We start from the raw sequence: 27435 nt of genomic DNA, 5'->3' as shown, positions 1-27435 counted from the left end.
AGCTTTATCGGATTCCAGAATAATGCTAAACAAGTGTTTGGAGAAAGGTTTTCACAAAAGACTCTCACCAACATCATTGCGTGGAGGCAGGTCCTCATCCTCACAGCTGGGATACCGCTCCTTGCGATCCAACAGAAGGTAGTAGATCATTTTCTCCTGGTTTTCCCTTAAGTGGAAAAGGGAACAAGTGAGGGGAAACAAGGGACGTTATTACACAGGAGGAATCTCTCTTCAATTTGAATGAAAAGAAAGTGGGGCCAGAACGCATTCATGTGAATTCACTAGTTCAGCGAATTTGCGTGAATTTGAATTGCATTTGAACTGACCTCCCAATGCCCAAAAATAGCTTGCCATTGCCCAAAATTGCGTGTGGTGGTCTATCACACAATAACATTAAACCCCATGATTGCATTTGGATTGCCATTAGATTATACTTCCAATTTCCCTTGTCTGATAAACTCCAAGGTGCATTTGCTGCCTTGGACTGCAGTATTCCTCTGTTTCCCCTCACAATGCAACTATTTAAAGAACTTTCCCCCTCCTTCTTGATTCTTTGGGGTTTCTACCCTGTTTCTTCCTTCATGGGACAAAACCATGCTGCAAACTCTCCTAAAGAACCCCAGGAACTATAGTTCCATGGTAGGGTTGAGACTACTTTGAAACAATCTTCCCTGACCTGGCTGGGGATGATGGAAGTTGTAACCCAACACATCTAGTGGGCTGCAACTTTTCACAGTTGTACAATTCTTAATTTTCAAATAGACAGCCATGTTAGTCTGTTTCTATATAAAAATAAGAGGTAAGTGGGGAAAAAGGGAGAGTCTTTTAATCAAGATTATTTTATCATGAACTTTTATAGATTGCAATCTACTTCCTCAGGTGAATTGAAGGAGTACAATATTAAAGTCTCAGGTAGATCTGCACAGTTCCATAGTTGTGGGTATAAGATATGCATGAGATGGGATACAGAAAATGACCATTAGTAACACTGGAAGTGGGTTGCAATGCATAAAATCTTGTGCTAAAATAAATCTGTTAATGTTGAAGCTGTTACAAGACTTCTCCTTACAGGTTTAACTACAGTGGCGTAACAAAATGAAGGCATTTGCCCCTCAAGTAAGAATTCTGCTTCTTCCCCTGCCATGAAATATTCCTTGACTCCCCAAATTTCTAGCCCTGCAGTCACTTAAAACTTCACTTAACACAGTTTAGGCAGCCAAAGAAAAGAGGCAAGCAAAGTTATGAAGGGAATGAAAACACAGCAAACAGCAGGGTTCCAGGTATGAACCATTTTCAGTCTCACTCTGTGGAATGTTAGAAATTCGGCAACTAGAAGAAAATTTTACTTCGGGAGGCAGAATTCATAAGGCGGAGAAATGTCCCCATTTTGCCTTCCTGGTAGTTATACCTCTGGTTCCCTCGTATTCTTTTTCCTCCCCCATTTCTTTCTGTGCAATTCCTCTGGTTCTTTGCAGACAGGACCTGGGTCTAATTTGCACTGCAGAAATAATGCAGTTTGACACCACTTTAATATGGCTTAATGCTGAGGAATCTTAGGATTTGAAGTTTCTTGTGACACCTGAGCTCTCTGAGAAATGGCTAAATATCTCACAAAACTATAGATCCCAAACTTCCACAGCACTGAGCCTTGGAAGTTAAATATATGTCAAACTGCATTATTACTGTAATGCAGATTAGACTCCAGGGCCCCATACAGAGACAGGCCAAAATAAAGCTGCTTTGGGTAACTTTGGAGGTATGCTGTTTCAGTGATGCATGCCTCCTTAGAGTCTGGAAGCTGCGCCAAAGCTACACTCTAGTCCTTAGGACTGGATCGTGGCTTTGGCATGGCTTCCGGACTCTTAGTATGCTTGCATCATTGAAACAGCATAACTCCAAAGTGACCCGAAGCAGCCTTATTTTGGCCTGTCTGTGTGGGGCCATGGCTTATCCACCATCTCTTTAAAACTTCCTGAAATTACCCCTTTCCCAGTAAGCTGCATTCCCTACAGTGCAATGGGCAAAATCAGAGACACCCTCTCATTGCTCCTTTCTTCCAGGTGCTTACCCCTCATTCTGCAGCTCCTGCTTCAGCTTGTTCTTGTCACGGAAACAGCCCAGCGAATGCATGCTCTCAAGTACATCAGGATCTAGCTCACTGACTGACTGAATCCGCCGGATTGCCACCTTACGAGGAATTGGCTGCTCTGGTTCGGGTTCGTTCTTACCTCCCCTAAGAAAGAAGGATCAAATGCATCTGGTAAAAGGAAAGCAGCTATACTTCATTATTAAGGCAGTGAAATGCAAGGATAATTGGAAACTCTGTTGTCTTGCACATAGCATGACATTTGGAACACAACCACTAATATGAAAATCAAGTCACTGTGGTGAGGGTGGCATCTCACAAAAGTGTGGGTTATTTTCTTGTTTAACTCAAAAAAAAACTTTATATGTTACTCCTATCAAAAATGTGTAGCAGCAAACAAGCAATAAACCAAATAAAACCTACAGAAGAATAAGTAATTACGGTATTCTTAAACTAACAGTGATACAAAAGATGAGGATAAGTTAAACAATCTCATTAAAATTCAAAACAGGAAGCATAAACTCAGAAAATTACAGAACCATTCAAACCCTCACTTCTATTATTTCATAATTAAGACATGTTCCTTTACATTTATGTAAAGAAAACAAAGTGCATTTTTTCTATTACAGATATATTAATGGACATTGCTCCTGTTAGGGAAGGCTATCCTACAAGTGGGGTGCCAATACTGAGAAAAGCCCTGACATAGGAGTTTCTCACACAGCATGGATCCCGTGCAGTAACGGGATTTAAAAATCCAGAAAAAACTGCAAAAGCGAGTTCATTTTCAGACACATTGGGGTTAATAAGCAATAACACAACATTAATCCAAATGGAAAGTCGACAAAGCCCACTCCTTTTTACTTTCAGGATTTTTGCGGGTTTTGTCCACTTTCTGTTCGGGTTAAACCCCAACGTTGTCTGAAAATCTACCATCTAGGGTTTTTTCAGTTGAAATTCAGTTTGTGCATGGGATCCGTTCTATGTAATAAACTACATACCTGGAGACACTGGAGATTATTGAAAATCTTTTCCCCCCGAGCTGGGTATGGGCTTAAATCATTTGAAAATGGATGTAATTGCACGCCTCCGTGCTCAGCTCAGAGGCACTGTGTACCCAATCCGAACTTCTACCAAACTTTGCAAAGAATGGGAAAGTCCTGTTCTTTGCAAAATCCAGGAGATGTCCAGATCAGGCATGTGATGCCTCTGAGCTGGGCACAGAAGCATGTAATAACCTCCATTTTTAAATGATTTAAGCCCATGCCCAGCCCGGGAGAAAAAGACATGCGATAATCTCCAAAGAGGATTGTACCCAAGCCCACATGTGCTCCATCACTGAACTACTGCCCTTTCCCATGACAGCAATAAATATCCAACATGAAAGGTGGAGCAGAGTATATGCATCACAAGTATTTGCCGCCCCCCCCCCCCCTGCATGTATTTTAATGCGTGGACAAAGTTCAGTCCATGGTTTGCGTGCATTTCCTCCTCCACTGCCATTTGTTCTCCACTGCCTGGTGCTCCAGGCTCCTTGGGGCAACTCACTGTGACCAATGCCCTCGTATAACAGTTTTTCAAGTTGTTAAACAGTCTTTTGTCTCTTACAGTATCTCTGACTACTTATAATCTATAACAATACAAAAAGCTTGTGGGCCAGACAGAGAACCCCACTGGCTGCAACTAGACCACAGAAATGAAGAAAATGCCCCACAGTAGTCCAGGTGGCTTTAGAACCTTTGTACTTGCCCATCTCCTTAGTAGCTTAAGTGCAGAGCTTGGAAACATTACTTTTTATGAGTATGGTACCCAGAATCCCCAGGCAACATGGACAGTGAGCATGTTGGCTAGAGGAATTCTCGGAACTATAGTGCTAAAAAGTAACATTTCCAGGGTCTGGTCAAACTGAGACAAAGAATGAGGGTGAGGATCAAACAAAATAAAATCTGGAGATACTTACAAGAACCACGGATGTTTCTGAATCTGTTCCAGCTAAAGTCACCACATGGAAAAATAAAACAACATTAAACTCTTTTATTTCCACCAGACATCTTAAAAACAGCCACATAAACACCACCACCACTACCTAATCATCATGATCAGTAAGAATAAAAAGGGTGCTTTATTAGTAAATTGCCCTTATCTTCAGACACTCAGTTATTACAATAAACCTATGTAAGCACCAATTAAAATAGATTTGCTTTTTAAGCCAGAAGAAAAGGGATAAGGAAAGGGAAACTACACTGTAAGGAAACACAAGCTTGGAATCTATGGGCCCAAAGGGACAGGCCAAAGTAAAGCTGCTTCAAGTCACTTTGGAAGTATGCTGTTTAAATTATGCATGCGTCCTAAGAGGCCAGAAGCCACACCAAAGCCATGCTTCTAAGGACCAGAGCACAACTTTGGCACAGCTTCCGGTTTCTTAGGATGCAAGCATCATTTAAATAACATATCTCCAAAGTGACCAGAAGCAGCTTTATTTTGGCCTGTATGTTGAGGCCCTATGAAAATTAGCCTGCTCTGCTCCTACCTTTCCCTTGCCCTCACTGACTCCCAGCTTGCCAGTCTCCTTTACCACAATGAATAAAGACAATAAAATGCATGCAGAATCCAGCCACAGAAAAAGGTGCCTAGAGTTTCATTCCTTTACTACTCTAGATGCCTGCAGTCTGTGGCTGACCTGCAGACAGACATGCACTCATGTAATCCAGCCACAGAGTGCATGTGCTTGCAGCAATATAGTAAGCATGATATAGGCTGGGTGGCATTTTCCTGCTGAGCTGGACCCTCAGTCTGATCCAGTAGGATGTTTGGCTTTTCAGTCCAGCTAGAAACCTATCCAATTGTCATTATAACAGAGGTTGATGATTTATCCCAGGTCAAAAATCATAGTCTCTCCATCTCACTCAAAAGTAGAGACTAGCAATTTCCCGCCTTGACTTGTACTAATCTCAGAGTTAAAGATGGATACTGGAGGGAGAAGCAGCTGAAGAAGTAGTGTGTGGCAGCAGAAAGGGATCTCAGCCTATGCTTTCCAACGTTACACCAGGCAAAATGGAACATCTTCTTTCACACCAAGGAACACTCTTCAACATCTCTCTCCCTCTCTTCACTCATGGTATAATAAAATCATGACTCAGAAGGTCAAAGCAATGTTTCATAAATTTCTTATGCCTTCAGTGCCTGGACTGAAACTGACTCACTTAGGGATCACAGATGACACCTGGGGACTGGACAGGTAGCTCTGCATTTGGGCTCAATGGACCACCACTATCTTTTACAGCCCCTCCCCAAATGGATTGTTATCAAACTCAGTTCTTATCTAAGGCCTAGTTATCACTAAGATCATACATCTTTGCCTGGGTTGTAACATTTAAAGCTGAAGATGAGGATCAGTATGATGAAATGGTTGTTTATGCCCAATGTTACCAAGTCCTATAACATGCCACCAAGAAGGATTTTGCCCTTACATTTCCCCTCATATGTTAGTGTTTTATATGCTGGAAGGAAGAGGAACATGGGTATTTAATATGTACAGAGATCTTGTAGCACCTTTGAGGCTAACTAAAGAAAGAAGTGGGCAGCATGAGCTTTCGTAGACTTACGTCTACTTCCTCAGATGCATTTGGTGATACAGTTTTTTATGCAATGGACGGAGGATGCAAGAAAATTACAATATCACTGTTATTGTTATTATTTTAATTACTTTCCATCACCATGTGATATCCCCATTTGTGGTCACAAATGGTACAACCCATCACAGGGAGAACTCAGGGAGAACTTGGTTCAGAGGCACAGAACAGTAGCTGCAAGGAGACTGCAGTGACTAAGAGCTCAGTGCCCCTCTGCCCACAACCAGCCACACCCCTGCCTCACTTGCTCCAGTGTTTGCAAAGGCAGGATAACTCACACTGAGCCGCTTCTCAGGCTCCACCTCGATCATGCCCCGCAAGAGGTTCTGACAATCAGGTGGGATGAAGTGAGGCATGTGGAAGATCCCACGTTTCACTTTTTCCAACAGCTGTCGTAGGTTGTCGTCATCAAAGGGTAGGGCCCCCTGAAGAATGAAGGGCAAAAGAAACTCAGCAATAAGTAAAAGTTAACAGAAATACACTCAGGTATGCAAATCTGAAATTCCAAATCTTGACATTTTGGGTTCAAATCTAAGTACTTGATATTGAGCTGAGGACAATCACTTTTAACTCTTCAGTCTATTCCTGCTCTCCCTCAGCTGCCTCTCATGTGTTAAATCTATGACTATAATCTTTTGTTAATAAGATTCTCACATGGAGGAGACAAGCGTACTCCTCCCATCATTAAATCATTTCATTTGTGCGATAGGGGGAAGATTATCACACCCCCGCGTGCTTATCCTGTTCTTATTCCATCGATAAACAGTAATAGATGCGTCACTGGGTATTAACGGGAGTTTCCATTAAAGCAGGAGAGAGATCTGTGGATCATTTGCAGTAGATTGGAAAGGATTTCTGTCTCTCAAGTTCTTTTAACCTTGGCAGAAACAAGATATCTCCCTTGCCACAACTGCCTTAGATGATACTGCTAAAATTAAGTAATCTCAGAGGAACAAGAGTAGATTCCTATGGGCTCCATTTAGCGCTCAGAACAAATCCCTGGGCTCAGAGGCCTAAATCCAGCTGTTACTCCCAACAAGAGACCCATTTAACAAGTAGGAACTTGATAAGACACACTCGAGACATAGTTGCAAATTCTACTGATCTTGTGGGTGTATGGGATTTACAGTTAGACTGAGATCATAATTTACTTTCAAGTTTATGTCTTCTGCACAGGACTCTACTTGGTGGCTCTCAGGGAGCTAGTTGACAATGAAGTAGACTAATCCTATTGTCCGACTCTGTCCTAAAATGGCACACACGGTGGGGATGAAAACAATGTCAGCAACAATAATAGCTTTCCTTTTCAGGAGGGCCCATTCCTATCTGAAGAGAGAACCAGACATCAGGTAGCTGATTTCTGGTGCCCCTAAAGAGCGGGGAAAAGATTAAAAATTCAGATATTTAATTTATGACATAAACAAATGTATGTATCAGCAGCCTTTCAAAATAGTAAGGGTGTTTGTATGGCCTGTCTCAGAAACTAATGCAGCTGACTTGGGAACCAGAGAGCACTGAATGGAGACTTGGAACCACACTGGCAAGAGTAAGCAGGGACTGGTGCATAGAGCTTAGTAATACATGAGGAGTCTTACCACCAGCAGGGCAAAGAGGATGACTCCACAACTCCACATGTCAGCTCGACGTCCATCATACTTCTCACCCTACGAAGCAAAGAGCACAAATATTTGGGGGTTGGTAATTGGCAAGGGCAGGATTGACTTGGCTTGGCTTGGTTTAGGATGTGATGGGAAGCTTTGTTGGGAATGACAGACAATAAGATATTAGACTTAAGGGCAGGAGGCTTTTTTTTCTGTGTTAATAGCAGACTAGGGGTATCAGAGGGTGGTAGGAGTATATTTATTACTACCAAATGAAACTCCAGTCTCCTCATCCTGTCCCAGCCTTGGACAGGAAATCCAAGCAAAAGAGAATAAATATCCTAATGAACAGGGAAAGGGTTATAAAGTCCAAACAAATTGTTCAGTTCATGGTTGCTTTGTGCATTATAAGAGTGTAAAGTTTCATCATAAAGTGCCCCCCAAAAGGTTTCATTCTGAAACACACTGAACTTTATAACCCTTTCTCTATAAAGCTGGAGGTTTCTCCCCCTTTTCTCCCTGTGACTTGTGCCTTTGCATTTGTTTTTCCCATTTGGGATAGACTCAAGCAAAGTTAAGCAATAAGCATATTGTGTTCCAATGGATGGCTACCAGTATTTTCTATCCAACAAAACTGAGTGGAATTTCCCTTCCCTAACAAACCCCTCAAGAGAACAGAAGTCTTTCTCTTTCTTCTTGTTCTCAAAAGGTGGGATCATTGTACAGGAAGGGGAGCATACTCAGTCTTCCAGTCCACCACTTGAACAGATTCAGACTTAATGGATCCACAGTGGGGATCACTGTACATTAGGAGAGGGGACCTTTTTCTTTCCTGATCTTTAAATATCACCTTCCCCAAGATGGGGCCATTCAGATATGTTGAAGTACAACTGCCATCATGGACAGGATGAAGGAATGTGTAGTGTAACATATCTGCATATTAGGGAACACTGGACCAAAAGCTTAAAATATATTGACAAAGACCTTAGAAAGCAGGGGTACGTGTTCTGGCAACCTCCCTATGTTTTTAACTGCAACTCCCTTAATGCCTGGCCATGTGGGCTGGGGTGGCTAGGAGTTGTAGTCCAAAATATCTAGAGGATACCAGACTGCCTACCTGGAATAACTGGTGTATGGAATGACAGGCAAACCCACCACATTTAAACTTAGGTATAAACTAGAGCGTTTAGCAAAAAATAAAATCTTAGAATCTACATTGTATTTGACTGATTAATTGATAATCAATGACATTTACAAACACATGCATATGAAAGAAGAACGAAAACAGTTCTGACAGGAAAGAAAAGGCTCTAAATCCAGTCTTTAACCATGCTTAAAGTAGACCCACTGAAATAAATGGTACAAACTGCAACCAAATTATACATCATGCAGCTCCTTGGAGGGTCACACTGGACTCTATGCTAAATAGCTAAGCTTGGATCCAACCTAATTTCTTTACTTGTTCTGAAATGATGCATATCTGTATGACACCTTGTACCATCTCTGAGAACCATTCACATATAATAAGGAAGGCCTCTTTGAACAACTGCATGTTGTATCTGTAGTTTTTGTAAGTAAATTATATAAAAAATAAATGAGCCAGATCCAGTCTAGTGTGGCTTACTTCTGTGTAGACATAGGTAGAGGTGCACTGTAAATTAGTTGCCTTTGAATCCCATTGAAATAAATGGTAAGTCAGTCTTTAATACTGGTGCCAAAATGTAAGGAACTTAGCTTGAACCAAAGCTGTTGTTGTTACCTGCTGAGCTATTAATCACTGTCAATCATTCACTCAATGCAGCATCTTTTAATTATTTTAAGAAAGTAATTAATCATTCTGTGTATGTCTATTCAGAAATGATTCCTACTGAGTTCAATGGAGTTTGTTTCCAGATAAGTGGCCATAAGACTGTAGGTCAGTGGTTCTCAAACTGTGGGTCAGGACCCCCAGGGGAGCACAAGAGCTAGCCAAGTGGGTGCAAGATTTAGAGACTCTGATCCCCCTTCCTGCTCTTCCCAAACCTTTTCTGTCCTGGAGGGGAAGAGAAAAGGCAAAGAGGGCACTTGGAGCCACTGCCTGAGGAAGAGGAGAGCTATTTTATAAGATATTAAAATATGAATGCACATGAATGTGTGAATGGAAATACGCACACTGAACAAAATATTTTTATTCATATGCTATGGTGATAGAGGGTGTGGAAAGTCTGGACGTAAATGTAAAGGGGGGGTCACAAAGGTAAAAAGTGTGAGAACCGCCTGCATGCAGATTTATCTACATGTACATATTTTCCTATATTTACATATTTTAAGTGTCATCTAGATAAGATAAATAGTTGTGTGAATAAATCAATTCTTCCATCCCTACAATTCCTCCTGATACTGTCTTTCTCAAACAATTAGTATATTTTTGCAATACAGTTATTGCCCAAACGAAGCTACCAGGATGAAGTGTGATGGCTCAATAGATGGACCCTTTGGTCTGTTCCTCTTGGCAACAGGGAAGGGAAGGAGATACCGATAGGGATGAATGGTGGGCACTAGGCCAGAATCCTTACCTTGATCACCTCAGGACATGCATAGTGAGGAGAACTGCAGCCCAGCATTGGGGGCAGAAAAGAAAGAGAAAGACAGAGAGACAGAGGAAGCATGAAACACAGAAGAAAGCTGATCCATAGGGCCATAGCCTTCAACATTTCACAGGTGAAAACTGGAAAACATGGGGCCATGCAATACAAGAGTGCGGTCAAGATAGCAAAAGTTATTAATCAGGAAGAACAGACAAGATATTGCCATGTAGACTCAGGCTGCATACACACTACAGAAATAATCCAGTTTGCCACCACTTTACTTGCCATGACTCAGTGCTATAGAATCCTCGGAACTGTTATTCTGTGAGACATTTAGCCTTCTCTGTCAGAGAGCTCTGGTGCCACAACAAACTATAAATCCCAGGATTCCATAACATTGAGCCATAGCAGTTAAAGTGCTGTGAAACTGGATTATTTCTGCAGTGTAGATGCAGACTCAGACTCCTTTTACCTGAATCTACAGGGAAGGGCAAGATTCTACTCCCTCCTGTCCTTTCTTCTTGCTGAGTTAACCAAGTACAACTGAGTTCTTGCTGAGTTAACTGAGTATTTTTGTATTTCAGCTCATGTTTGCAGCAATTGAATTATGCTACAGAGGAAGTGCAAAGTGAAAGAAGGAGCGGGAAAAAACCAGGACATTTTAAAAGTAGCTGACAAAATGAGATGGCAGAGGATTAATTGGGACTATCCCTGCCAAATCGGGACAGTTGGAGGGTATGTAGAGCCACCACAGGTTCCACAAGCATATGATGTGAAGTCTAGAAAATCCCCTGTTCCTCCTTGCCGTTGAGGTGCTTGCCTATTGTATTTCCCTGGCTGTGCTGCTTTTTGACATGACAATTCTGTCTTTGGGGAAGGATCTACATGGGACACTGTGAAGCAAGGCACTGGAAGCCCCACTCCCTCCAAATCATTCTAGGAAGTACAGAATGGAAGTGTTTCGAGCAGAGGTGGAAAACCAATAGTAGACCATATGTATGTACAGTGGGCCCTCCCCATACGCGGGGGATCTGTTCCGGACCACCATCACCCCGTTTATGGGGGAAATGTGTACGCTCAAACCCTGTTTGTATTAATGGGGGAACGCTCCCCTGTGCGGCACGGCACATGCACCATTATATCTCCCATGGCTTAACCTTCCACATAAGGTTAAAGCTATGTATGGTGCACCCGCGTATGATGCAGGCGCACTGTATGTATATATGTGTGTATGTATATGCGACCACTGGTCACACTTCCCAAAGGCTATGTAATACAACCATATCTGCAGGACCTCCAGCCCAGGTTTTGATGCTTCATTATCTATTTATGGTATTTAAAAGGTTGGTGAAGAGCTTATGCCGATTTCCCATTAAACAAAGTGAAGCAGTTTACAAAAAATTAGAAAGCAATACATAGAGCTAAAACAAACATAAATAAAGAACACACACTCAAAACAACTACCTAACAGCACTAAACATATTCATTTTTAAATGTGTCAATCAGGATGAAATCCTGGTAATTACTTTTGTCAATTTTTGCTTTTCACTGAGCGCCAGGCCAATAAGTTTTTCCTCAGTGAAATAACCTGGACAGAAAAGCTCCTGTTTTTGGAAACTATTTTTGCAGGTATGGTTTTCCAGAGCTGAGCTTGCATGGACAAGACAGTGTTTCTAGGGTAGCTGTCACAAGGCTATTTCCCTCCACAAATATGATGGACTACAGTGCCCATTGCCACTAGCCAGCTGGGGTGATGGGAGATGTAGTCCAACATATCTGGGAAACAGTGGGTTGGGAAAGACTGGTTTCAGTAATTCCTTTATTTTACCATGTGTTCTTCATCCAGTTAAAGTTGCTTTCTCAGCAACTCCGTAGAAGGCCACCCTCAAATTAGAAACAACTGGGGAATAGCAGCTCATATAGTTACTGTAGTTCCTTCATGGAATTGGCACCCCAATACACACATGTGTACACATTTTGAGGCTGAGGAACAAAATAAATTTACATTTCCCAACTGATGAGTATGTAAATTGAATCAAATAAACTGGTGATTATGAACATGGTATTTTAAAAAGACATGGTAGTGGTGGAAGGAGTGAAAGTAATCTGGAACTATGACATGATGTTAGTGAAGGACAGTAACTATTGTAGCTAAGGGGACATGGTTTATATCCTTCATTGGATGGGAACTCTGGGCTGTTTAATTTTTAGGTTTGGTAAATTCCTTCATAAATCAGTCCCTCCACCATAACCATAGGAGTGATTCACATACTAAGTACCACAGTGATGGGGAAACCTGAGGACTCTAAATGTTTTGATCTAAAACATCATCTTTAACCAGTATAGCTAATAGTAAGCGATTGTGGGAGATATTGTCTAAAAACATCTGGAGGGCCAAAGGTTCCCCATCACTGAAGTAGCAGTTGCTTCTGCTTCATGCACATTCTAGTAGATACCACAATGTGTGAAGAGGGAACATATATCTCCAAAGACATGAGCCATCTCACTCTAGTTTCCAGACATGTATTCACATTTTGCACCATAACAAACACTGCTGTCCCTGAAGTAACCCATGAATCAGCCCACACAAGGAGCAATGTGCTTGATTCATTATTTTTTTCAGTGTAGCATACCGCCCTCTTCATCAGCCCTTCACAGATGTCGACTCACCCACAACTTGTTTCCAGCAGGCTATCTCCGACCTGCAGGGAGGCCATGCCGAAATCTGCAATCCGGATGTTGTTCTTCTCATCCAGCAATAAATTTTCTGGTTTCAAGTCTCGGTGGCTGGGGAAGTCCAAACAAAATGTATGGAGGTTAACTGGCCAATGGGAAACAAAGTACATACAGAAAGGCACCAGAACTGGGAAATGCAGTGGACTCTTGGTATCCACCGGGGTTTGAATCAAGAGATTTCCCCCCTGCCCCATCTTTTGGTCAGTGCTGATGTACATAGCTTTTTTTTAATGGCCAGTGGAAGTACTAAACATAAAGGAATCTGACTTGTGATGCAAAAGATAAGGAATCCACTGGTGCTTAGAAACCCAAGAGGAAAGTAGAGTCCATTTTCCAGTTCCCCTGTTCACGGAAATGGACTTTGTGCTATGGCGTTAAGATTTGCTCCCTTGAATTGCCACTCTAGAAGAAAGAAACATCCTATGTACACAAGGAGCTTCAGCTACACCCCCTTTCTGACTCTTCTGGGTCATTTACAGCTCACTGTTCCCCTCTCACACTGAGAAATCATCCTAACATATTCATCACCCATAATCAAAGATAAATGAACAGGGAACTCCTGAGATGGGGGGGGGGGGGAGTGGCAGAACTCACATCATCCTTTTTAATGAATCTGGAAATTATTAGTTTCAGAAATTGGCTGAAACCCTTTAGTTTGCACAGGATGCGCATGCAGCACTGACTATTGCTGTGATTATTTCTTTTAAAATATTTATAAGCTGCTTTTCCGTTTCCTCTCAAGAAAGTATCAAGGAAGAAATTATCCAGATGCAATAGCTATGTTAGCACACAGAAGGCTGTATCCAACAGCTAAGAAAGCTGCTATGTCTTAATAAAACATAACTGTGAAAAGACTTGAACATCAGTACCAAAGAAGCCAATTGGAAGGGAGTTCCAAAGCTATGGGGTTACTACTGAGAAAGCCCTGTCCCTCACGCCTGCCAGTCTAGCTGACCTTACTGATGGTCTCCTGAGCCAGGTTTGGCTTGTGAACCCATTGCCATGAGGGCAGCGGACCAACTCTTGATTTTACTGCTGTTCCTCCAAGTTGTACAGAGCTCTCCCAATGCTGGATTCTCTTTCTTCAAAGGATGGGCATGAGGAATGCTCACATATATCTCAAAACAGCTGCAGGGAAAATCAAGGATGGATTTGCCTTCCCACAGCAGATTCACCAACCATCCCTGTCATTAGCAGGACCTTTGAAGCAAATCTTAAAGTCCAGACAGGATCATATAGGGAGGGACAGTCCTTTAATTGCCAACTTGTACCACCCTCTGTTTTTGTGCATTGTATAGTAGACTAATGTGCAGATATTACAAGATGCTAGCACTTATCTCCATGCCAGTGCGATCGTCACCTGCTGATATCACAGCATGAAAAGAAACCATAAGAAAAATCATTTTCCTTTCCCTGAAGAAAAAAATGGACTATATCAACACCACAATCAATCAGTTGAAGAGGGGAGGGAGAGATAATGATGAGGAAGGTGAAACTCACCATATAGAATAACTGTGACAGAAGTCCAAAGCTGAGACAATTTGCCGGAAAAACTTTCTAGCTTCTTTGGGTGTGAGCCGTCCCTTCTTCACTAGGTAGTCAAAGAGTTCTCCTCCTGAGACATGTTCCAAAACCAAGTATCTGATGCAGGAATCCAGAGGTAATAGGACCAAGAAGCAGAAAAAATGAGAAGGAAACATTGAGAATGTGTCAGAATACATTCGCTGGGTTAATTCAAAGCAGGAATCATTGCAAACCAGGCTGAAAGGAAAGAGCACTAAGCACTGTGATAGAGAGAGAACAAGGATCAATCATTCCCAAAAAATTAAAAACTGCTTTTGGGCAGGCTGCCATTGAATCTCTGGCTGTTGTACAATTCAAAACCTGGTATAGACACCAAAATAAAAGACAGAAGTCACTGAACTGTTTCTAACATGACAATATTCCCTCATGGAAAGCACTTCAGTGCAGAGCTTGAAAAATTTCGCTTTTGAGGTAGAGTGTAACTCTCAGAATCCCGTAGCCAATATGGCCACAGTTCTTCTGTTTTGTGTAATACAAACTGTGCAGTGTACACATGGATGATGGGTGCACACTTCCACAGGGAAAAGGCAGTGAAACCTAGCTTGCCAGCAGGTGCACAACATGCAGCCTAATACAAGCTTTTACATAGAGATTCCTGCATGCCCGCCAATATTTTACAGATGCAAACTGGGGCATGTGTGACCATGTAACATCAGTTCGTGGTCAATATTGCAAAAGTTACTGATGAGGAAGAACACTCAAGCTAAGAAAGGCTACACCAATTTGCTTTTGACTGATCCTACTAGGAACGGCAAGATTCTGCCTCCTATTCTCTATTGAGTTAATTGAGTGAAAACTACTTTCCCACTTTGAATTTAGTTTGCAGCAATTGAAATATGCTGAAGAGAAAAGGGGAAAGTGGGCAGAGGAGAAAGAAACTACGACATTTTAAAAGGACCTTAAAAAGTGGAATAAGAAATGATGAATTGGGACTGTCACTGCCAAATTGGAACTGTTCGATTATATGTATGCTATTGTTGTGTGCCTTCAAGTCATTTCTGACTTATGGCGGCCCTAAAGCAACCATATAACGGGTTTTCTTGGCAAGAGTTGTTCAGAGGAAGTTTGCCATTGCCTTCCCCTAAGGCTGAGAACATGTGACATGCTCAAGGTCAGCTAGTGGGTTTCATGACTGAGCAGGAATCGAACCCTGGTCTCCAGTCGTAGTCCTACACTCAAACCACTACACCTGTTTGCCAAACATGAAAGTGCTTAACCTATTTGAAGTGATTCTTAGCACTCTAGCATGTTTCACCAATTTGGAACTGCAGGATCTTAAACCTATCCTTTCTAGGAATTAAATCCTATTAAACTCTATTGAACTAACGCTGAGTGAATACAGCTCCTTCTTTCCTCTGCCCAGTTTATATTGCATATATCCTTTCCCATCACAAACACACACACACACACACACACACTGGGGTAACCAAATTTGGCCATCTTGCCTCATTGTAAGGCTGATTTTGGTCTATAGATTACATATTTTATTATCCCACCAAAGTAGATTGTTGTTTTTTAAGCCACAGACTTTATGAATGAGGGGAGTGAATACCCTAATATATATATATATATATATATATATATATATATATATATATTTGTCACAGGGTTGCCAGACTGAAAACGCCACCTTTAATGGATGCATGCAAAGGGATCTTGCAGCACCTTTGAGACTAACTGAAAGACAGAAGTTGGTAGCATGAATTTCAACACAGAGAAATGTAAGGTACTGCACTTAGGGCAGAAAAATGAAATGAATAGCTATAGGATGGGCAGCACCTGGCTTAATGTGACTATGTGTGAAAGAGATCTAGGGGTCCTAGTAGACCACAAGTTGAACATGAATCAACTGTGTGATGTTGCAGCTGAAAAGGCCAATGCAACTTCAATAGAAGTACAGTGTCGATAGAAGTACAGTGTCTAGATCAAGAGAAATAATAATGCCACTCTATTCTGCTTTGGTTAGGCCTCACCTGGAATACTGTTTCCAGTTCTGGGCACCACAGTTCAAAAAGGATGTTGAGAAGCTGGACCATGTCCAGAGGAGAGTGATCAAAATGGTGAAGGGTCTGGAAACCATACCTTATAGGAAACACTTAGGAAGCTGGGTATGTTTAGCCTGGAGAAGAGACAGTTAAGAGGTGATATGATAGCCCTGTTTAAGTATTTTGTCACATTGAGGATAGAGCAAGCTTGTTTTCTGCTGCTCCAGTGAATAGAACACGGAGCAATGGATGCAAGCTACAGGAAAAGAGATTCCACTTCAACATTAGGAGGAACTTCTTGACAGTAAGAACTGTTGGAAAGCAGAACACACTCCCTTGGAGAGTGATGGGGTCTCCTTTTTAGAGGTCTTTAAACAGAGGCTGGATGGCCCATCTGTCAAGGGTGCTTTGATTGTGATTTCCTGGATGGCAGGGAGTTGGACTGGATGGCCCTTGGGGTCTTTCCGACTCTATGATTCTATGAGCTTTTCTAGAATTGATGCATCTGAGAAAGTAGGCTCAAATATACAAAAGCTCATGCTCCCAACTTCTATCTTTCAGTTAGTTTCAAAGGTGCTGCAAGATCTTGTTGCATACATTTTCCAGACTAACACAGCCATGCCTTTTAATGGTTGTGTAGAAGAGGGAATTTCAGAGATGTTGCTTGTCATTCAGCCTGCTGAAATTTCCTCTTTTACACTACAGTTAAATATGAAAGAATTCTCTCCAGTTTTCAATCTGACAATCCTATGTGTCTATACACATATATGTATACATATATACACATACACATACATATGTATGTTCTAAATATTTCTTCAGGGCAGCCTCCTCTGTCTTTTTCCATCTTTGTCTCTCTCCACACCTCCTCCCATTGTGTCACCAGAGGAAGCTGACAAAGAAAGCTTATGTGTAGAGATTGCCAGTTGTCTGGCACCGACTGGTATTCTGGATGGCCTTCTCTTTCTCTTTTTCTCTCTCAGTCTTTTCTCTCTCTCTCTCTCTCACACACACATGTTCACAGAAGCCAAGCCGCTCTGTCAGTGTTCAGATGCAGAGAAACATAGATAACCTCTACCTAGGAAACCACCATTCTGTGCCAGGAATTTCAGAAACAGATGGGATCTTCAACCTTTTTATTTCACAGGCCTTGCCCCTCTGCCTTTAACAGCAGACGGACATGCTGAAATCAAGCTTTTATTTCATCATACCCTTCTGTCCATAAAGGAAGGTTTTAGTTGCACACACCCCGGTCCCCCGCCAAGTTAATGTTTAATAGCAGACAAAATGGTTGGTTTGTACAATCTGTCCATTAAGAGACATCAAAAGGGGGGCTACTGTATTTGGGAAGAAAGGGAACATGATGAGATGACCACAGAGAAAAAGTGTATTCTTGAGCAGAACAGTGATGCCAACTTGCTGATAAAAGAGAGCCAAGTTGAATCAGACCAAAGACCTACCTAGTTCAGTAGTCCAAAAACAGAGAACTATAAGCCTCTGGGAACCTCAGTAAAAGACTATGAGTACAACAGCATCTTCTCACTTGTTTTGCAAAAACTGGTACTAACAGTCGTACCGCCTTTGGTTATATCTCTTGAGAATTGCAGTGTAAACTTATTTCATAAGCATATTCTACCCTTATTGTTACTTATTACATTCATCCTGCCCTGCCCTCAGGGACAGTACCTAATAGTTTTCCAGTGTATTCTGGTCTGTGTGGACCCAGCCTATGAAGACTCTGCAATGTAGGCCTTGTTTGCATGGGCCAAACAGGCTTGTTTCTCTCTCTCTCTCTCTCTCTCTCTCTCTCTCTCTCTCTCACACACACACACACACACACACACACACACACACTCACACACTTTCTAGCATCATCCTATTTAGATAGCACACAGCCCAAACCCAAGTTCTGGTGAAAGCAGTCAGAATGACATCCAGCACATTCTGCACCAGAAACAGAGTATAACTACATTAACATGAGTTTTTAAATGCTCTCTGTCCCTATGGATCTTCTGGGAAGAGTCATAGAATCATAGCGTTGGAAGAGACCACAAGGGCCGTCCAATTCAACCCCCTGCCATGCAGGAACCCACAATCAAAGCATCCTCGACAAATGACCATCCAGCCTCTGTTTAGAAACTTTCAAAGAAGGAGACTCCACCATACTCTGAGGGTTTGTGTTCCACTGTTGAACAGCTCTTACTGTCAGGAAGTTCCTCCTAATGTTTAGATGGAATCTCTTTTCCTTTGATTTGAATTCATTGCTCTGAGTCCTATTCTCTGAAGCAGCAGAAAACAAGCTTGCTCCATCCTCAATATGACACCCCTTCAAATACTTAAACAGGGCTATCATATCACTTCTTAACCTTCTCTTCTCCAGACTAAACATACCCAACTCCCTAAGTCTCTCCTCATAAGGCATGGTTTCCAGACCTTTCACAATTTTGGTTGCCGTCTTCTGGACACGCTCCAGCTTCTGAACATCCTTTTTGAATTGTGGTGCCCAGAAGTGGATACAATAATGATCAAAGCAGAATCCAGAGCCCTCTGTCTCTGCACCATAGAGGTTGTTTTCATAGCCATCCTGCTTGGCTGCTGGTGCATATAGCCATCACTGGGCACCTTATTTTGAAACCAGAAGCAAGCAACCTGTGGTAACTGCAGATGCATCCGGTGGCCTGGTGGAACATCCATGCAGACAGCTGTTGCAGTGTTAAAAAAGAGGCCAAGGTAACAGGGGAAAGTTGGTGCAACTACAGGATCAGGATACTCCAGGCTGCCCCAGAGTATCCTGGCTAGTGCAAACAAGGCTGTAGTCCACCACAGCCTCCTGGTATACTGGATTCCCCCCCCCCCCCCAAGGAAATGTAGTGGGGAAACACTGGAGGGGATGAAGCCTCCAATTGTCCCTGTTTGTCTGGGACAATCTCATTTAATCCTCTGCCATCCCACTTTTTCAGCTGCTTTTAAAATGTCCCATTCCTCTCTCCTCTTCCCACTTTATTGCATTGTCCTCAGCTTACTTTCTTTGGAGCAAACCAAAGTTGAAGTGCAAAAGTATACGCTCAATCGACTCAGCAGGAAGAGAAGTCAGGAGGGGGCAGACTCTTGCCCTTTCTGGTGGAGGAGACTCAGGCAAAACTAAACTTCTGCAGTCTCTCTTAGCTTGTTGTAATTCTGGATGAATAACTTTTACATCTTGATCACACTCTGATGTCACTTGGCCACATGTGTCCTGGTTTTCATCTCTGGAATGTTGAAAGGTATGGAACTGGGTAAAAAGTTGTTATCCAGATACCAGTTATACCTGTGAGGAACACCAGGTCTATCCACAGAAAAACAAGAGAAGAATTCAACTAGTTTACAAAAAGATTTAAAAGTTTTGTAGCACAATCCAGACCAATAAATTTATTATAGCATAAACTTTCATGGACTAAAGTTACTGAGAGGGGAAATATACCCCGTTCAGTAGACCTAGTGCCAGGTCCTGCTGCTTGCTCAATGAGCAGATCTACTAGAAATGCTCCTAAGCCTGTTCTCTGATATTAGATATATATATGTCCTTTCCCATGGAAAAAGTATTGCACACAAAGAAAGCTGAACATTTACGGACGAAGATGTGTTACCTCCCACCCCCACATATATACACACCATTGCCAGAAGCAATAGCTAACAGAAAGCTCCCTCAAAACCAGCCCTGGCATGGAAAACCTTCAGTTGGCAGGAAAATCAAGGAGGAAAGAATTCCCTAGGTTGCTATGAGCAATGGCTAGCACATAAAAAGCGCTGCTCCATTCTGATGGAGGAGTGATGTCAGGAGGTACAAGAGAGCTAGGAGACCATCTGCAAATAAATACCTACAAATATTTTTTGTTCTCGTAGACATCATGGAGTTTCAGTACATGGGGATGTTCAATCAGCTTCAGAATGGCAATTTCCCGTTCCACCTAGAATGGTGGGGAGAAAGAATGAGAAAGAAAGAAAGGAGGTGATTGTTTACAGTAGTCTTCCTCATCTTTCCTGATACGTTGGATTTACGGTTGTGAGATCTCAGAGCCTGGTCCTTAAACTACAGGTTTTGTGGGTCCTCTCCTGGATAGAGACAAGGATGCAAATTCTCCAGTATTAGTGGACTCAGTTCCTGGTGAGAAGAAAGGGCTATGTGCATATCTCCAGCTCAGCTAATAGAGCAGCAGTATGATACATCTGGCATGGCTTAATTGATTTGTTGCTGCAATTTGCAAAGATTCTTCAAGTGGGTCTATGTATTGACTTAAGGCTTTACAGCACAAGTCCCATTGTCACCCCAGTTGTGCTTGTCAATGAAAGTGGAATTATACCTGTTTGTATTACTGCCATCACCACACTTCTTTGCAACTGCATGACTGTTGCTATTGTGTCCCCTTAAACCCACCTCCCTGCTCTATGCGCTACCCAGATTACCTTCTGGTTTCTACATTTTTATTTTATTTTTATTTTCACTTTTTTGCACAATTCTAGACCTCTGCTACTGTGTTTGAAGTTTTTTAAAAATAAAAATAATGGTACCATATATACTCAACTATAAGTCAACTTCATGTATAAGTCGAGGGCAGGTTTTGGGGCTAAAATTATGGATTTTGATATGTCCCATGGATAAGTTGAGGGTAAAACGTAGGGGCATGTAAATGAAGGATGTAAAGGATGAAGCCAAGGAAAACAATGCTAAACAACTTACAAAATTCCAGCAGATATAACTATTTGCCCTCATAAGGTTGGCTGGATGAGTGAGTGGAAGAGTGTGTGTGTGTGTGTGTGTGTGTGTGTGTGTGTGTATAATTTAAAGTACAGTATTTACATTGACCCGTGGATAAATCGACTCAGTTTTTTTGGGGTCAATTTTTTAACCTGAATTTCTAGACTTATATATGAGTATATACAGTAATCAGGCTGCTTGGGAATAGCAAGGAGGAGGAAAACAGGGGGAGAGTAAAAAACACTGATACCACACAACTACCAATATCGCTACTGCCCAGCAGTGATGTTTTGCACCAAGGGACTAGCGTAATTGTGAGCTCATTAACAAGTTTCCACTGTCAATGGAAAGGCATGCCCTAACTGTGCTTGGAGGAAGCAGCAGGTACAGGTTGAAAATGACGTTGTGCCGTAAGTATCACCAAACCTGTTTTTTTCTGCATCTAATCACAGTTTAAAAGCCGCATGTAGTAATCTCCTCAGTTAAGTTTGTTCTTCACACCCAATCATTATGGCACCAGAATTCAGCTTCTGCTCTGAATCCACCTTAGAAGCAAGTAGGCTAGATCTGTGGTTCTCAAATGGTGGGGCAGGACCCCTAGAGAAGGTGAGAGTTGCTCAAGGGGGCCGCAAGATATGGAGGCCCTGATCCCTCTTCCTGCCTCACTTCTCAAACTTTTTTAATGTGTAAATTTTACACACGTGTTTAGTTAAATATTGAATGTACTTAAATAAAACTGTCCCAATTTGAATTGTGTTATTTCCTTATAAAATATTAACATGTAAATATATATGAATGTGTGTGAATAAAAATACTCACACTAAACAAATAAAATATTTTAAATCATATACTACATCGGGGGGCGGTGACATCTGTATATAGATGTAATGGGGGGTTCCAAGAATAAAATGTTTGGGTACCACTGGGCTAAATTAAATTTCCCTTCTCCCTTCTTAAAGGAGAAAGAATAATCCTCTCATTACCTTGTTCTAAGAACAGACCCTCTATGATTTTTGTCTTAATTTCCAAACTGGACAGATATTCTCTCTCATTCTTTCTCTCTCTCTGAGCAACAGTGGTTGGAACATAATGCATATTGCTTAATGACATCACTAGTGGCTGTGTCTAAATCTGGAGGTTTTGGTCTGGAAATCTCAGAGCCTGGGATGATCCTGAACTAGCAACTCTAGCTGGACTACAACTGCCATCAGCCCCAGCTAGCCAGCTGGACCAGCACCATGGGTCTTCTGTGAAAGAAGGATGACTGAAATTATTTGTGTGGAATTTGCATGGATTGCAAACTGCCAAAAGTGAGTTTCCAATGAGGCTGCTGCATTAATCAATTAATCATAGATAGTCAAACCTGGATTAGAAAGTGAACAGGTATGTCTGTTTGGCTGTATGTGCAACGTCTTGAAGTGTGACAATATTTGGGGAAGAACTAGATCAGACAAGGGAAGGGGGGCATGCTCACCACATATGATTGAACTACAACTCTGTATTTAATAAATTTACGCTGTGTAAATTTACAGAGCTTTATAAATAAAAGATAATAATAATAATAATAATAATAATAATAATACAACTCCCAGAATTCCTCAGCACTAGCTTTGTGTGCTAGAATGGATGGAGTTATAGTCCAACAACATTTACAGAAGCACACATTTCCTTATATCGAAACTAAACAGAGAATTACCACCCCCAGAATCCCCCTAGGCAACATGGTCACGGGTATTCAGGGAGTTGTAGGGCAACTCTGTGCACAGATCAGTAGTTCCCAACCTTTTTCTATTTCCCACAACCCTAGGAAATGTTTGATCAATGTTCACACCCCCTACAAAAGTAATATCACATTTGAAGATGAAGATGTCTGATTTTTGAACCATAAATTGAACCGCATACAATCCTGTGGTGAACAAACCCAACTTTAAAAATGAGCATAAAATGAAGCAGTGCATAAAATTCAGCTATTAAATTCTAATTTATTTAGAAAAAATGAGTGATGACTTGTCACTCATCACTCAACAACATAAGCCATTCTTTGTTGCACCCCCTGAGGGTGCGGGCACTCCAGACTGGGAATTTAGGGTGCCATAAGATTTAAAAAAGCTCTGTAGAGAATACTAATCTTCAGAAGGCTTTTGATGCTAGAAGTATGACAGCCTGTGATCCTTCTGGCCCTGGAAATCCGGTAATGCCGGATGGTTAATCAGACCCTATTGAGGAATATAAAGCCTTGCAAGCCTGCTGATTTCATTTTGTCTGGCAAGACGTTGCCACCTGGTTCCTTCTGGGCCTCCAGTTTTTTTGTTCCTTACTTGCTGCCAGGCAGTTCCTAGTCTATCTGCCTCCAGGCATCAGTCTGACTCCATGGTATACCTGCTAGGGTACTGCCTAATATTGGCAAACACAACCCACTATGTTTGTCACCAGCAATCCCAGAAGGCTTTGTATTGCTAAACATTTCATTCTGGTCTTAACAAGCATCAGGTAAGAGTCTGCAGAGAAGCATCTTCTTCAAGCTTCAAGCTCTCTTTATCCAGTGGCCTGGCAAAGGGATGGGTTTTCCACGTTATAATTGCCGTAACAAACCTGCATGAAATTGCTCTACATTGTGGCTATTAACCCACAGCCCATGTAGCACTCATCATTCAGCAGGAAGGTTTTTCTCCACATCAGCACAAACTTCTAAACGGAAAAATGTGCACTGCTGTGGTGGGGAAATACTCCAGGTGAGCCACTCTGCACAGCATGATAACAGGTGCCATGTGGAGTGAGCCAAAGGCCCAATACACAGAGGAAGGCTGACATAGGATTGCCATATTCCTGTCCCTCATATCCAGGCATCTAATTTGCATATTACGGTAACCAAGTTGTCATAGTTATGCATATTATTAATTTGCATTCTTATTATGCAAGTTCAACACATTTATCATTGCACTTTTTCTACCATTATGTTTCAAACTCAGTACCAGTAACAAACTAACAGCTCATTTTTTACTTCTTTTCCCCCATAGCTGGTGAGAAAAGGTGGCAATGCTAGCAGCTGGAGTCTGCAGGGTGGAATGAGGCTCCTGCCAGTGCCAGCTTTTTTGCACAGTTTCCTGCTTCAGCACTGCTGCCACATTTTAACCTACCTATCAGCTTGCAATGAAGAATAAATCTGCTTCAACTGGCCCGGCCAGCCAGGACATTTTTTAATCTCTTCAGTTTGGGATTTTCCAGGTTTTCTGGGACAAATGGCAACCCTAGGCTGGCAAGATTCACCCTGGACTCTGCTTAAACTTAGCAAAAGGTGAGAAACAATGCATGCATTCTGGATTATTAGGATATCTGGCAAAATAAGTCACTTGGCCAAGAACACTGGAACTGTTCATGTTCATCTCTGTATCTACTTTGTTTTGTGGTTTCTTTTATCTTTCATTTTGGCTAAGGAATCTAGAGGGTAAATCTATTTTTTAAACATCCTCTCTTAGTTCTTTTGTGCCCAACATTTCCACAAATGCATATACAGTGGGCCATTGGTATCCGTTGGGGTTTGGTTCCAGGACCCCCCATGGATAGCAAAATCCATGGATATTCAAGTCCCATTAAACATAACAGCACAATAAGATTGTGTCCCTTGTATAAAATGGCAAAATCAAGGTTTGCTTTTTGGAATTTATTTATTTTTAAAACATTTTCACACCATGAATGCTTGAATATACAGACAAAAAAAATCCGTCGATATGGAGGGCTAACTGTACACAGAGAGAGAGGATTTCTAGGAATTGAACAGTGAATTTCCTTCTTTAAGCCTGTCAATTTCTAAAATTGGTGGGAGTCTGCCTATATTTTGCACATCTCTTTGCAGTGATGTGTCTGCTGACAAATTCATTCTGGCCACACATTCTCTGATAAGTTTTCTTTAGTTTGGCAAGACAACTTGGTTTGACCTTCCTATGGGGATGAAGGTGACAGCCAGAGATTGGATCTATAGAAAGCACAGCATGCATTTTCTGTCTCTTTACGGATTGTAAATTCAGCTCCACACCTTTTTTATATTCACCTTCTCTGGTGCCCCCACCCCCCAAATAAAGACACAGACTCACCTTCATCAGTACTGACTCAGAAAGCTTTTCCCGGTTCACAATCTTTATTGCAACTTTCTGCCCTGTGATGCAGTGCACACCCAGCTTCACCAGACCTAAAGAAAGAAAAGAAGCACAGGAAATCCATCATTATACTATAAACTATAACCATAAATGCATTTACACTGCAGAAATAATCCAGCTGGATACCACTTTAACTGCCGTGACTCAATGCTATGCAGTTCTCAGATTTGTAGTTTTCTGTGGCACCAGAGCTCTCTGACAGAGGAGGCTAAATGTCTCACAAAACAACAGTTGCCAGAATCCCACAGCATTGAGCCATGGCTGTTAAAGCAGTGTCAAACTGGATTATTTCTGCAGTGCAGATGAAGCCCAGGTGAAATGAGTTAACCATAATAAAAGTCAAACTGCCTCTTCTTTGACATCACTTTTTCCAAATTTTATAATTATAAATATACAAACCATAAGCAGATAGGAAAGTTAGGGAAACAGGTATCTTCAGTTCCCACACATGTACACACACACACACACACACACACACACGAGGTAGGTGTGTCAGCAGCATAATACGACAAAACTCAAACACACACATTACAGTGGTACTTTTATTACAACAAACAAAAGTTGCAAAATACATGATGCATTGCATTATGTTTTCATGAGAAAGGATTAACCCAAAGTTAATTGTTCATAAATTAAAAATCTAATTCAGTTGCAGTTCATTGTTAATAAATTAAAGAGTTAATTGTTAATAAAATAAAAATCAAATTCAGCTGCATTTAAGTCGAAATGTGACAATTTAACAAGTAAATTAATTTTAAATCCACATTTCAATTTATGTTACATTGGCCCTGTCCACACAGGTCAAAGGGTCTATTTCCCCCTGTTCTTGCATTGTCCTATTTGGATGATGCACAGTCCAACCCCCGGTTCTGGTGATAGTTGTCAGGATGACCAGACAACATCAGTTCCACACAATAACCAGAGGATAACACCCTTAAAACGGTTTTTAAAAGCTTACCTATTACTCCAGATTTTCAAGGAAGATCCAGCAGCTTCCATGAGCTTTCCTCATCCCTAATATTTTCATCCCCCACCTTTTAATGGTATTGGCACCCAAATAGATCCAGAAAAACCTCTGCAGCTAAGAGTTTCACAATTCTGTTTCACTGGACAGAGGAAGAATCTCTGGTGAATCCAATGTAGAAGAAGACCATTTGTGTGTAAAGAAGACCACCAAACTTTCCAAACTGCCTTTCATGTTTGTGACCTAACCTTATACTAAGGATTGTTTTTTAAAAAGTTAAGAGTTTTGCAAAAATCTAAAACAACTAGGCCTTGCATAAAGAACTGCATTAACCATTTAGCCCTGTAGCTCATTTAATTAATTAATAACTCAGTTGTTAATTTAAGTCTGGAGAAACCTTAATCCTTTAATTCTAATTTAAGACATTCACTTTAGTTTTTAAAAGGATGTTATTAAGCCATCTCTTTCCATTGGCAAATTCCCAACTTAATTCATAATTTCCTTCTTTTGTTCCCATCACTGCAGTTTTGTATTATACATCCGGAGCCAGCACGGCGTAGTAGTTTGAGTGTTGGACTAAGACTCTGGAGACCAGGGTTCGATTCCCAGCTCAGCCATGAAACCTGCTGGGTGATTTTGGGCAACTCACACACTCTCAGTCTCAGGGGAAGGTAATGGCAAACCTCCTCTGAACAAATCTTGCCAAGAAAACCCCAACATAGGATCATCTTAGGGTCAACATAAGTCAGAAATGACTTGAAGGCACACAACAACAACAACAACAACAACAACAACAACAATGAACTGGATGCAGGTGAGTGAGGGCACTGGCAGAAGAGAGGCATAGCACTTCACCCTTCCTTTTTGCTCAGTCACAGAGCTTGGGAAAAGTTAGTTATGGACTATAACTCACAGAAAACAATAGTCTGAATGGACATTGGCCATGCTGTCTCGGTGAAATTCCAGCAGTTGTAAACCAAAAATGTAACTTTCCCAAGCTCTGCTGGGTATAGATATGCAAGGAGCTGCTGGAGGAGAAATCTTCCAAACCACTGCAGGCTAGTACATATTTTTTGCAAGTTAGTCACTCTTATGAAACTGTATACAGTACAGTTTAAAAAACTGATGCTAACAGGTCATGTATATAGGTTCCCCAAGCTTTCTGAACTGCTGTCTAATCACTGGAATGCAGTTGGTTATCACACCATTTTCCAACTTCCTTGGGCATTGGATCCCAAAATACAGTTCATACTTGATACTAATATTTTATTACATCGAGAGCAGGTTGTACTATAATAATAAAAATGTGTGCACAAAATGATGCCCCTGTCAAAGCACACACACATGGTATGCCTCACTGAACAAAGTGGGCATACATGTAACTGGGGTGG

General features: G+C 41.5%; 1 protein-coding gene across 6 annotated transcripts in view; it reads right to left on the bottom strand.

Annotated features, from left to right (window-relative positions):
- The window catches only part of LOC149303658 (serine/threonine-protein kinase BRSK2-like), a 58974-nt gene that overhangs the window by 14572 nt on the left and 16967 nt on the right, over positions 1-27435 (bottom strand). For 5 of the 6 annotated variants that reach the window (XM_089481226.1, XM_089481224.1, XM_089481225.1 and 2 more), the window contains exons 2-11: positions 25018-25112; positions 20053-20138; positions 14123-14263; positions 12557-12673; positions 9875-9908; positions 7314-7382; positions 5997-6143; positions 4047-4078; positions 2069-2233; positions 69-166 (exon numbers count right to left, since the gene is read on the bottom strand). In XM_089481226.1, the coding sequence (XP_089337352.1) occupies positions 69-166; positions 2069-2233; positions 4047-4078; positions 5997-6143; positions 7314-7382; positions 9875-9908; positions 12557-12673; positions 14123-14263; positions 20053-20138; positions 25018-25112 (984 nt within the window). Of the gene's footprint in view, positions 1-68; positions 167-2068; positions 2234-4046; positions 4079-5996; positions 6144-7313; positions 7383-9874; positions 9909-12556; positions 12674-14122; positions 14264-20048; positions 20139-25017; positions 25113-26038; positions 26124-27435 lie in introns of those variants that run through there. The other variant, XM_089481230.1, reaches the window with a different exon arrangement.

Source organism: Sceloporus occidentalis, unplaced genomic scaffold (genome assembly GCF_023333645.1).
Source record: "Sceloporus occidentalis isolate IW3139 unplaced genomic scaffold, rSceOcc1.0.p SCAF_14, whole genome shotgun sequence".
Lineage (NCBI taxonomy): Eukaryota > Metazoa > Chordata > Lepidosauria > Squamata > Phrynosomatidae > Sceloporus > Sceloporus occidentalis.
Note: the sequence above shows the minus strand (reverse complement) of the source record. Positions and strands in the feature narration are given on the sequence as shown.